Raw genomic sequence first — 13,140 nt, forward strand, 5'->3', positions numbered from 1 at the left:
CGCAAAAACGCACGCACGCATGAAAAAACACATGAAAAAAGCACGCTCGCACCCAAAAACGCACGCACGCATGAAATAACGCATGCTCGCACGCAAAAAACGCACGCACGCATGAAATAACGCATGCTCGCACGCAAAAACGCATGCTCGCACGCAAAAAACGCAGGCTCGCACGGAAAAATGCACGCTCGCACGCAAAGCAACGATACTCTGATTGATCAATCATCAATAACTGGGCTGATACGTGTGATTGGCCCGTGCTGGGTTTCCGTATCTCTGTATGTCCCAATATAAAGTTTGCAGATACGTTTATTTGACCTGATTTCACACAGTCTTTCTAATTTAACCATTAAAGTTCAATGTTTGTTAGGGACATATTTAGTTTCGCTGATGGGAAATAAAACCGCAGTGAAAAAGGCCCAGGGTGAGGCGGACAATACTCTTCCTCACCTGAAGGGGGCGAACGTGAGTCAACGCCGTTCGCTCACGTACTAAAATAAGGAGGACTTTTACAACAGAGTAACGGAGGTTTTTGTGGCGAAGGACAGGCGCATGGACTTCATTTACAAATAAAAGTAAGACCAAAAACACTTTCAATCTTATAAAAAAGAGATTAGACTAATAAAAATACATTAGAATATTTAAAAACTAAATTTTGGCCTTAAATAAAATATTCTTTGTTTTTCTTTTCATGCTTTTTGTTGAGCAATCTGTATTAAATCGATTAAAGTATCAGAATTAAACGTTTTAAAAACAACTGAATATTTCACTAAAGGTCAAAATTTAAATGTGTGGTTTTGCACACCAGTCAATACTCTCATTTATGTTGTATGAATTATAGAATTGTGACGGCCAACACATGGAGGGTGTAGAGCAAATGCACGTTTTTTCTTACCTTTTACGTATCTATAATATTTACCGTGTGTTCCCCTGTGTTTTTTTGTGAAGAATGCTGATGAGATATGAAATGACCAGTAGCCAATTGAATAAGCTTTTCCCTTTTTGGTTTCTATATTTGTAAATCTGACACTAAAGGAGTCAATGCCTCAACAACCATGAACCTCACCGCACGTCACTGCTATGAAGGGTCCACTCTGCTCACCCCACACGGGAAGAGAAAGGTTAGGGTTAAATAACCCGACTGGAACACGGCGTCCAGTCAGGTCATACCCCCCCCCCCCCCCTCCTGAAGGTCCAAAACAGAGAAGAGAAACAAAAACAATGAACCTTGCTGCTGGAACTGAGAACACTGATGGACAAAACTCCATCATCCGCCACCAGCTGCCATGGACAGGCCATGTAAATGACAGTCTGGATCTGGTTTCTTGTTCTGGTTCTGGTCCTGGTTCTGGTTGTGGTCTGAGGTTCTGGTTCTGGTTCTGGTTCTGGTCTGAGGTTCTGGTTCTGGTTCTGGTTCTGGTTGTGGTCTGAGGTTCTGGTTCTGGTCTGTTCAAGGTTCTACTGGGAGCTCAGGCTTTTATCCGGACCAGCAAGACCAGAGGCTGCTGTTCCTTCAGGGGACAGGTGAGCTGGACCAGATGTTCTGCCAGGTGTTCTACTCCCTGATTGGAGCTTGTGTCTGTGTCTCCAGATGTTCTGCAGGTGTTCTATTCCCTGATTGGAGCTTGTGTCTGTGTCTCCAGATGTTCTGCCAGGTGTTCTACTCCCTGATTGGAGCTTGTGTCTGTGTGTCCAGATGTTCTGCCAGGTGTTCTATCCCTGATTGGAGCTTGTGTCTGTGTCTCCAGATGTTCTGCCAGGTGTTCTACTCCCTGATTGGAGCTTGTGTCTGTGTGTCCAGATGTTCTGCCAGGTGTTCTACTCCCTGATTGGAGCTTGTGTCTGTGTCTCCAGATGTTCTGCCAGGTGTTCTGCCAGGTGTTCTACTCCCTGATTGGAGCTGTTTTCTGTCTCCAGATGTTCTGCCAGATGTTCTGCCAGGTGTTCTACTCCCTGATTGGAGCTTGTGTCTTTCTCCAGATGTTCTGCCAGGTGTTCTACTCCCTGATTGGAGCTGTTTTCTGTCTCCAGATGTTCTGCCAGGTGTTCTACTCCCTGATTGGAGCTTGTGTCTTTCTCCAGATGTTCTGCCAGGTGTTCTACTCCCTGATTGGAGCTCGTATCTGTGTGTCCAGATGTTCTGCCAGGTGTTCTACTCCCTGATTGGAGCTTGTGTCTGTGTGTCCAGATGTTCTGCCAGGTGTTCTACTCCCTGATTGGAGCTTGTGTCTGTGTGTCCAGATGTTCTGCCAGGTGTTCTACTCCCTGATTGGAGCTGTTTTCTGTCTCCAGATGTTCTGCCAGGTGTTCTACACCCTGATTGGAGCTTGTGTCTGTGTGTCCAGATGTTCTGCCAGGTGTTCTACTCCCTGATTTGAGCTTGTGTCTGTCTCCAGATGTTCTGCCAGGTGTTCTACTCCCTGATTGGAGCTTGTGTCTGTCTCCAGATGTTCTGCCAGGTGTTTATACTCCCTGATTTGATCTGTTTTCTGTGTCCAGATGTTCTGCCAGGTGTTCTACTCCCTGATTGGAGCTTGTGTCTGTGTCTCCAGATGTTCTGCCAGGTGTTCTATTCCCTGATTGGAGCTTGTGTCTGTGTCTCCAGATGTTCTGCCAGGTGTTCTACTCCCTGATTGGAGCTTGTGTCTGTGTGTCCAGATGTTCTGCCAGGTGTTCTATTCCCTGATTGGAGCTTGTGTCTGTGTCTCCAGATGTTCTGCCAGGTGTTCTACTCCCTGATTGGAGCTTGTGTCTGTGTGTCCAGATGTTCTGCCAGGTGTTCTACTCCCTGATTGGAGCTTGTGTCTGTGTCTCCAGATGTTCTGCCAGGTGTTCTGCCAGGTGTTCTACTCCCTGATTGGAGCTGTTTTCTGTCTCCAGATGTTCTGCCAGATGTTCTGCCAGGTGTTCTACTCCCTGATTGGAGCTTGTGTCTTTCTCCAGATGTTCTGCCAGGTGTTCTACTCCCTGATTGGAGCTGTTTTCTGTCTCCAGATGTTCTGCCAGGTGTTCTACTCCCTGATTGGAGCTTGTGTCTTTCTCCAGATGTTCTGCCAGGTGTTCTACTCCCTGATTGGAGCTCGTATCTGTGTGTCCAGATGTTCTGCCAGGTGTTCTACTCCCTGATTGGAGCTTGTGTCTGTGTGTCCAGATGTTCTGCCAGGTGTTCTACTCCCTGATTGGAGCTTGTGTCTGTGTGTCCAGATGTTCTGCCAGGTGTTCTACTCCTGATTGGAGCTGTTTTTCTGTCTCCAGATGTTCTGCCAGGTGTTCTACACCCTGATTGGAGCTTGTGTCTGTGTGTCCAGATGTTCTGCCAGGTGTTCTACTCCCTGATTTGAGCTTGTGTCTGTCTCCAGATGTTCTGCCAGGTGTTCTACTCCCTGATTGGAGCTTGTGTCTGTCTCCAGATGTTCTGCCAGGTGTTATACTCCCTGATTTGATCTGTTTTCTGTGTCCAGATGTTCTGCCAGGTGTTCTACTCCCTGATTGGAGCTTGTGTCTGTGTCTCCAGATGTTCTGCCAGATGTTCTACTCCCTGATTGGAGCTTGTGTCTGTGTGTCCAGATGTTCTGCCAGGTGTTCTACTCCCTGATTTGAGCTTGTGTCTGTGTGTCCAGATGTTCTGCCAGGTGTTCTACTCCCTGATTGGCCTGCTGGGGGCCGGCAGCTGCTCATTGGTTGCTGCTACAGGTCTGGTCCAGGGCCCCCTGTGCCTCTACAACTCCAGCTCCGGTCCGGTCTGGGGCGTCCCCTGAAACCTGTCCCAGACCGGTGAGAACACTCCCACACACATCCACAAAGTCCTGATGTTTGTCTGTTGGTTGGTTTTATTGGTTTCACTCGTAAAAAGGAACATTACACAGACAAGAAAAGATGAGCAGGAGAGTCATAAAAACCTGAAGGGCTTATAAGTGACTTCTCCCTCCTAAAAACAACAAAAAATAAAAAAACAATATTTTACAAAACCATATCAGCACAAGCCATAGGCCTAGGAGTTATACGATACTTCAGAGTACAATTAAATAGCTTAAAAATATATTTGAATAATACGGAAGAGTGTTAGGACCAGGCAGGAGAAAATAAAAAAATTTTTAGAGGAGAAAGATATTTTTTATCATGCACATCGGGAAAAAAAGTCGAAATGTCGCGAAAAAAGTTGAAAAGTCGCGAAAAAAGTCTAAATGTATTTCATCTTTATTCCTGAAATTTCGACTTTATTCATGAACTTTCGACTTTATTCTTGCATGGCCCTAATACTTCCGTAAAATTGTGAGGAAGGGACTAAATCAGCGTTCTGCTTCCTCCTGTTCCCTCTACAACACATTATTTTGCTGTTGTTCTTTATTTCTGGATGAGACTGTTACGTTGTTTTGCTTTTTTGACATTTTGAAGCTTTAGGTTCGCAGGGTTTAATCAGGATTCTTGAATAATCCCTGTCCCTTGTCTGCAGGTGCTTTAATCCCTGTCCCTTGTCTTGCAGGTTTCCTTGTCTAATCCCTGTCCCTTGTCTTGCAGGTTTTCCTGTCTAAGCCCTGTCCCTTGTCTTGCAGGTTCCCGGTCTAATCCCTGTCCCTTGTCTGAAAATTCCTTAATCCCTGTCCCTTGTCTTGCGGGTTTCCGGTGTAATCCCTGTCCCCTGTCTGCAGGTTCATTAATCCCTGTCCTTTGTCTTGCAGGTTCCCGGTGTAATCCCTGTCCCTTGTCCTGCAGGTTCCTTAATCCCTGTCCCTTGTCTTGCAGGTTTCCGGGATTCTTTAATCCCTGTCCCTTGTCTTGCAGGTTTCCCGGGTTCTTTAATCCCTGTCCCTTGTCTTGCAGGTTTCCCGGGTTCTTTAACCCCTGTCCCTTGTCTTGCTGGTTTCCGGTGTAATCCCTGTCCCTTGTCTGCAGGTTCCTTAATCCCTGTCCCTTGTCTTGCAGGTTTCCCGGGTACCTGTACAACCAGACTCTGTGGTGGGGTGTGTGTCTGGAACCCGGGTCGGTGGTTCTGTGGAACCTGGTTCTGTTCAGTGTGATGGGGGCGGCCGGGTTCCTGCAGACCGTCCTGTGTGGGTCCAACGTCCTGAACGCCCTGCTGGGCCTGGTCTTGGGCCGGGGGTTCTGCCAGAACCAGGTCAGTGGATCCGGGTCAGGCCCCTTACTCTGGACCACGTTCGTCCGTTTTTTCGTGCGTGCGTTTTGCGTTTTTTCGTGCGTTTTTGCGTGCGTTTTTGCGTGCGTGCGTTCGTTTTGCGGGCGTTTTTTCATGCATTCGTGCATTTTTGCGTGCGTGCGTTTTGCGTGCGTTTTGCGTGCGTGCGTGCGTTTGCGTTTTTTCGTGCGTTTTTTCGTGCGTTCGTGCATTTTTGCGTGCGTGCGTTCGTTTTTGCGTGGGTTTTTTCATGCGTTCATGCGTTTTTCGTGCGTTTTTGCGTGCGTGCGTGCTTGCGTTCGTTTTGCGTGCATTTTGCGTGCGTTTTTTCGTGCGTTCGTGCGTTTTTGCGTGCGTGCGTGCGTTTTGTGTGTGTTTTTTCGTACGTGCGTGCGTTTTGCGTGCGTTTTGTGTGCGTTCGTGCGTTTTTCCGTGCGTTTTTCTGTGCGTTCGTGAGTTTCTGTGTGCGTGCGTTTGGCATGCGTTTTGTGTGCGAGCGTGCGTTTTTTCGTGCGTTCGTTCTTCGTGCGTTTTCGACATTTCCACTTTTTTCTCAAAATTTCAATTATTTCCTTCCGTCCTTACTCTGGACTACGTCCTTACTCTGGACCATGTCCTTACTCTGGACGACGCCCCTTACTGCACTGAGTGGTAAAAACAGCTGCAACTAGTGTGTTGGACGGGATAACAGACGATTATGGGCTTAAATTAGCGTCAGTTGGACTTCACAGTGACCCGTACAGTTACCCCAAGAACCAGTGGTCCATAGACATTAATATTTGGTACAGTTACCAAGAACCAGTGGTCCATGGACATTAATATTTGGTACAGTTACCAAGAACCAGTGGTCCATGGACATTAATATTTGGTACAGTTACCAAGAACCAGTGGTCCATGGACATTAATATTTGGTACAGTTACCAAGAACCAGTGGTCCATGGACATTAATATTTGGTACAGTTACCAAGAACCAGTGGTCCATGGACATTAATATTTGGTACAGTTACCCCAAGAACCAGTGGTCCATGGACATTAATATTTGGTACAGTTACCAGAACCAGTGGTCCATGGACATTAATATTTGGTACAGTTACCTCAAGAACCAGTGGTCCATGGACATTAATATTTGGTACAGTTACCAAGAACCAGTGGTCCATGGACATTAATATTTGGTACAGTTACCCCAAGAACCAGTGGTCCATGGACATTAATATTTGGTACAGTTACCCCAAGAACCAGTGGTCCATGGACATTAATATTTGGTACAGTTACCAAGAACCAGTGGTCCATGGACATTAATATTTGGTACAGTTACCAAGAACCAGTGGTCCATGGACATTAATATTTGGTACAGTTACCAAGAACCAGTGGTCCACGGACATTAATATTTGGACACCAATCCAGTTTCCTGATATTTATATGAACTTAATTTCTACGCCGGGGAAATACACGAAGCATGGACATTAATATTTGGTACAGTTACCAAGAACCAGTGGTCCATGGACATTAATATTTGGTACAGTTACCCCAAGAACCAGTGGTCCATGGACATTAATATTTGGTACAGTTACCAAGAACCAGTGGTCCATGGACATTAATATTTGGTACAGTTACCCCAAGAACCAGTGGTCCATGGACATTAATATTTGGTACAGTTACCCCAAGAACCAGTGGTCCATGGACATTAATATTTGGTACAGTTACCAAGAACCAGTGGTCCATGGACATTAATATTTGGTACAGTTACCAAGAACCAGTGGTCCATGGACATTAATATTTGGTACAGTTACCAAGAACCAGTGGTCCATGGACATTAATATTTGGTACAGTTACCAAGAACCAGTGGTCCATGGACATTAATATTTGGTACAGTTACCAAGAACCAGTGGTCCATGGACATTAATATTTGGTACAGTTACCAAGAACCAGTGGTCCACGGACATTAATATTTGGACACCAATCCAGTTTCCTGATATTTATATGAACTTAATTTCTACGCCGGGGAAATACACGAAGCAAAGCTTGAAGATACAAAAGTCTTGACGCTTGGTTCTACTTCAAGGCAGGATTTGTTGGTGAAATTAAAGTGATGAGAAACCGAACTTTATGATTTGACCGTTTAACGTTAGCTACACAAAAATCCAACATTACTGATACAAAATGGGAACCACAAATCCACGTTTATGTCCTGGAATCCAGTTGTTTCTGTGAATTGCAGCGATCCATTTGTCTCTCTTAAGCTTATTTTTCGGCAGTCTGTAAAACGATAACTCCGATTTCTTGCTAAATCTATGAGTCGATCGCACAACAGCTCTTTCCCATTTTAGATGTTTTCCAGTTGCTCAAACTGAAAGTTAACGCTGACACTCAGTCTTTCTGTCACTCAGTCTTTATTCACTCAGTCTTCTGTCACTCAGTCTTTCTGCCACTCAGTCTTTCTGCCACTCAGTCTTTATTCACTCAGTCTTTATTCACTCAGTCTTTCTGTCACTCAGTCTTTCTGTCACTCAGTGGATTAACCCGCTGTGACGTCATGCACGTTCCCTCTGTTGCAGGTTCATCCAGAGTCTCGGTGAAACCAGCAGTTCTGGTTCCCAGAAACCACCTGGGAGGATTCAGAAGGAAGGAAGGGAAGAAGACTCTCTGGATTCAGAAGGAAGGAAGGGAAGAAGACTCTCAGTATTCAGAAGGAAGGAAGGAAAGAAGACTCTCAGGATTCAGAAGGAAGGAAGGGAAGAAGACTCAGGATTCAGAAGGAAGGAAGGGAAGAAGACTCTCAGGATTCAGAAGGAAGGAAGGGAAGAAGACTCTCAGGATTCAGAAGGAAGGAAGGGAAGAAGACTCTCAGGATTCAGAAGGAAGGAAGGGAAGAAGACTCTCAGGATTCAGAAGGAAGGAAGGAAAGAAGACTCAGGAAACTTCAGCTCGTCAAAGACTTTCAGACCAACTGGACTCACCTGAGGCTGCTAAACTGCTAAACTGCTAATCGGTTCACATCCATAAAGAGTTTGATGGGTTCTTTGTTTACATCAATGCAGAACCTGACCTAAGCGTAGATTTAAAGGTTCTCATTCATTTTCATTTTCCATCCGTCTAAAATCCTTCCATCCTCCAGCTCCAGCTCCAGCAGTGTAACCACCAGACCTGTCAAGTTTAGCTTGAAACTACCGTGTTTGAACCCTAACCTCTTTCCTGACATCCTCCCCTATTAGTATTTTACCATAAATTTCTCCTTTTGTAATATAATAATTTCTAAAAAGCATCCATGTGCTTCAGGAATCCAGACTCAAAACTTCTCTGTTTCAAACTGCACACAATTTATAACCTCTTCTTTATTTTATTTATATATTGTTCTCTGTCTGTTTTTATTTATTTTTTATGTTCTCATTTAGCTGTAAAGTGTCTTTGAGTACCTTGTAAGACAATGTTAAATAAAATGTGTTATTGATATTATTATTGTATTGCATCAACCACAATCATTTATGGATTTAAACCCTCCCTGGAGGTTTCGTGCGAGCGTGCGTTTTTTCGTGCGAGCGTGCGTTTTTTCGTGCGTGCGTGCGTTTTTGCGTGCGAGCGTGCGTTTTTGCGTGCGAGCATGCGTTTTTGCGTGCGAGCAAGCTTTTTTTCGTGCGTGCGTGCGTTTTTTCGCGCGAGCGTGCGTTTTTTTGTGCGAGCGTGCGTTTTTCCGTACGTGCGTGCGTTTTTGCATGCGAGCATGCGTTTTTGCGTGCGAGCGTGCGTTTTTTCGTGCGAGCGTGCATTTTTTGCGTGCAAGCGTGCGTTTTTCCGTGCAATCATGCATTTTTGCGTGTGTTTTTGCGTGCGTGCGTTTTTGCGTGCAAGCGTGCATTTTTGCGTGCGTGCGTGCGTTTTTGCGTGCGATTTTCCGTGCGTGCATGCGTTTTTGCGTGCGTGCGTTTTTGCGTGCTAGCTTGCGTTTTTGCGTGCAAGCGTGCATTTTTGCGTGCAAGCGTGCGTTTTTGCGTGCGTGCGTGCGTGCGTGCGTTTTTGCGTGCGAGCATGCGTTTTTGCTGCTTCTGCTCCACCCAGAAGGTTTGTGGTGCTCCATAAACCATTCAACCATAAACATGTGGGTTTTCAGCATTTACACATCATGCCGATGTTTGTCTTACAAGAAAAAAGAGTAGACGAGATAACATGAGACCAGGTTGGAATGTATATGTCAAAGAACAGCATGCCGAGGCTAAATAACCTTTTAAATGTTGGGTATTAGTAGGAAAGCCTAGGCCTGGCCCTGAGTGTGAACGCAAGAAGGCTGCAAATTCTAGATATAAGTACGCTCTGCGGTATATTAAAAGAGATGAACAAGCCATGAGGGCGAACTCTATGGCTGAAAAGCTACAGAAAAACAATGTTGTTGAGTTCTGGAAGATGCCGATGGGAAAAGACCCCCGGGAGCCTGAAGCGGATGGCCGCATAAACAATCCCTCTTAGACGGTCGGAGTTTATTCCCCAATTTAAATATAATTACTCTCTCAAATTTGTTTAATCGACGATGGAAGGGGAAAAGCAGAGGAAAGGCAGGAGTAAAATGTCCGGGAAAGTGGAGAGGAGCGATGAACTAACCCTATATATGAGTTTATAGAAAATATAAATATTACATAAATATTATATCAATATATAGAAAATACAAATATTATATAAATCTATATAAATATACACGATATAAACTACATAAATATCACTATATATATATATATATATATATATATATATATATATATATATATATATATATATATATATATATATATATATATCACTATGAATATATATATATATATATATATATATATATATATATATATATATATATATATATATATATATATATTACATATATACTTATATATATATATATATATATACTTGACCTTGACACTTAAGGAAATTGTCAGCCAGTACAGAAGTCATAATAGTACAATATTTATGTGTTTTCTGGATGCCTCACGTGCCTTTGATCGTATTCACCACGGTAAACTGTTCTTAAAACTAAAAGAGAGAGGTTTCCCCTCATATCTTATAAGGATCCTACAGTTTTGGTATTCTCACAGACTCTGCAGGCTGGGTGGGGAAGGAGAACACCCACACCCTTTCTGGTGTCCAAGGGCGTGCACTGGGGGGATTTTATCACCTTTATTATTTAATTTATACGTGGATGATTTATCCAAACAGCTCATTGAGTGTAAAACAGGTTGAATGGTGGGCAACCTTATCAATCATAGATCTATGCAGATGATCTAGTGGTATTGTCTCCGTACAGCGCTGGCCAATCAACCTTATCAATCATAGATCTATACAGATGATCTAGTGGTATTGTCTCCGTACAGCGCTGGCCAATCAACCTTATCAATCATAGATCTATACAGATGATCTAGTGGTATTGTCTCCGTACAGTGCTGGCCAATCAACCTTATCAATCATAGATCTATACAGATGATCTAGTGGTATTGTCTCCGTACAGCGCTGACCAATCAACCTTATCAATCACAGATCTATGCAGATGATCCAGTGGTATTGTCTCCGTACAGCGCTGGTCAATCAACCTTATCAATCATAGATCTATACAGATGATCTAGTGGTATTGTCTCCGTACAGCGCTGGCCGATCAACCTTATCAATCATAGATCTATGCAGATGATCCAGTGGTATTGTCTCCGTACAGCGCTGGTCAATCAACCTTATCAATCATAGATCTATACAGATGATCTAGTGGTATTGTCTCCGTACAGCGCTGGCCAATCAACCTTATCAACCTTATCAATCACAGATCTATACAGATGATCTAGTGGTATTGTCTCCGTACAGCACTGGCCTATCAACCTTATCAATCATAGATCTATACAGGTGATCTAGTGGTATTGTCTCCGTACAGCGCTGGCCTGCAGCAGCTGCTACGGGTCTGGACTAAACATGGTTTTTATTTTGATTTATTGTTCAATTCTAAAAAGAGTGTTGTCATGATCTGCAAAACAAAGGACGATCAGAAGCTTATACCTTTCCCTCTCTTTCTTTGGCAGGAGAAGTATTAGAGGTTGTAAAGAAGTTTAAATACCTGGGCCACATAATCAGGGAGGATTTCAGTGACGATGATGATTTGCAGCGTCAGAGCTGTAAACTATATGGCCAAGTTAAAATGCTGTAAGTTTCACATGTACGGATAATGTTAAAACAGCACTGTTTAAAACATATTACACTCCGCTATACACCGCTCACTTGTGCTGCCGTTATACCAGTGCTAAAATGAAAAAGCTACAGGTGACAGACAACGATGCTTTTAGAATGTTTCTAAAACTCCCTAGACCAGCGGTCGGCAACACAAAATGTTTTAGAGCCATATTGGACCAAAAACACAAAAAACAAATGTGTCTGGAGCTGTAAAAAATGAAAAGTCTTGTATCAGCCTTAGAATGAAGAAACACATGCTGCATGTTTCTATATTAGTTAGAACTGGGGGGAGATTTATTTTTCAAAATGTCGAGATTAATGTTGAAGTACAATCTTGAGAAAAAAGTTGAAATGTCGAGAAAAAAGTCGAAATGTCGAGAAAAAAGTCAACATTTAAACTCAGGAGAGGTGTTTTAAAGTTAAATAATTATAATAGAATAACATTTAAACTAGGTGGAAGTGTCTGGAAGTAAAGTAATTAAAATAAAATCAAATGTAACTGAGGTAGAGATCTCTGAAGGTTCATCTCTACCTCATTTAAATCTCATGAACACCCCAGTGAGTCATCAACACCGTAAACCAGAGTTTCTAAGAGTTGGTGTTTGATTCAGCTGAAATTATGCAAATGTTGCTGTTTCTGGATTCTGTGGCACAAATGCAAAAGAGTTCTCGGTCAGATAAGCCAAAAGTATTTTGGAAGGTTTTTGCATAGGTTTACTTCCTTGAGGCATCAAACGCAAGTGATACAATAATCTTAGTTTATAGTTATAGTTTTATTTTGAACGATATCCAAATAAAAGTTAGTGTTGCACATGCGAAGGAAATATGTCGTTTACTGCAGTATCGGTATCAAGGTGTCAGGAGGTCAGAGATGGATGGAGTCACATCCAGACCTGGGGCCGACCGGGCCGACCGGAGAGACAGTTCGGGGGGGGGGGGTCGCCCTCGGGGCCGACCGGTGAGACAGTTCGGGGGGTGGGGGGGTCGCCCTCGGGGCCGACCGGTGAGAAAGTTCAGGGGGGGGGTCGCCCTCGGGGCCGACCGGTGAGAAAGTTCAGGGGGGGGTCGCCCTCGGGGCCGACCGGTGAGAAAGTTCGGGGGGGGGGGGGGGTGGGGATCGGCCTCGGGGCCGACCGGTGAGACAGTTCGGGGGGTGGGGGGGTCGCCCTCGGGGCCGACCGGTGAGAAAGTTCAGGGGGGGGTCGCCCTCGGGGCCGACCGGTGAGAAAGTTCGGGGGGGGGGGGGGGGGGTGGGGATCGGCCTCGGGGCCGACCGGTGAGACAGTTCGGGGGGTTCAGCTATTCTCCTACTTTAACATGAGCTTGTAGGGAAAAAGGTTCCTAACATGTTTACAATTACATGCATTGATAGTTCACAATCAATAAAAAGATGTGACTCATAAAAATGACTAAAAAAAGAACTAATATTTATTTCATTTTCTTCTTCTTATACATTTGCTCACATCCTGTCACAAAGTTGTGCAGGGACAACATTCATCCTGTCATTCCCATGAACGCTCCCGTGAGTCAACGTTTCTTGACAGAACAGTTAACCCAGAATTGTTTTGGAAGGTTTTTGCAAAGTTTACTTCCTTGAGGCAACGCACGCAGCTGATACAATAATCTTAGTTGATAGTTTTAGTTGTGGGGGGGGTGGAACAATATTCAAATAAAAGTTAGTGTTGCACATGGGGATATGTTGTTTACTGCAGTATCGGTATCACACTGAAAAAACTCAGAATCTTTCCAGGAATATTTGTCTTATTTCTAGTTCAAATGTCTCACTTTTAGTCAAAAAAATCTCATTGGACTTA

General features: G+C 44.1%; 1 protein-coding gene across 1 annotated transcript; it reads left to right on the forward strand.

Moving 5' to 3' along the window:
* The first annotated feature begins 1,055 nt into the window (after positions 1-1,055).
* On the forward strand, positions 1,056-8,487 carry LOC133444513 (transmembrane 4 L6 family member 5). Its single transcript, XM_061722353.1, is given in 6 exon segments — positions 1,056-1,121; positions 1,456-1,524; positions 3,621-3,747; positions 3,750-3,774; positions 4,924-5,116; positions 7,690-8,487. Coding segments are annotated over 6 exon segments (501 nt in total). The 3' UTR covers positions 7,711-8,487.
* The last annotated feature ends 4,653 nt before the right edge of the window (positions 8,488-13,140 follow it).

The sequence above is a fragment of the Cololabis saira genome, chromosome 5, assembly GCF_033807715.1.
Source record: "Cololabis saira isolate AMF1-May2022 chromosome 5, fColSai1.1, whole genome shotgun sequence".
Taxonomy (NCBI): Eukaryota; Metazoa; Chordata; class Actinopteri; order Beloniformes; family Belonidae; genus Cololabis; species Cololabis saira.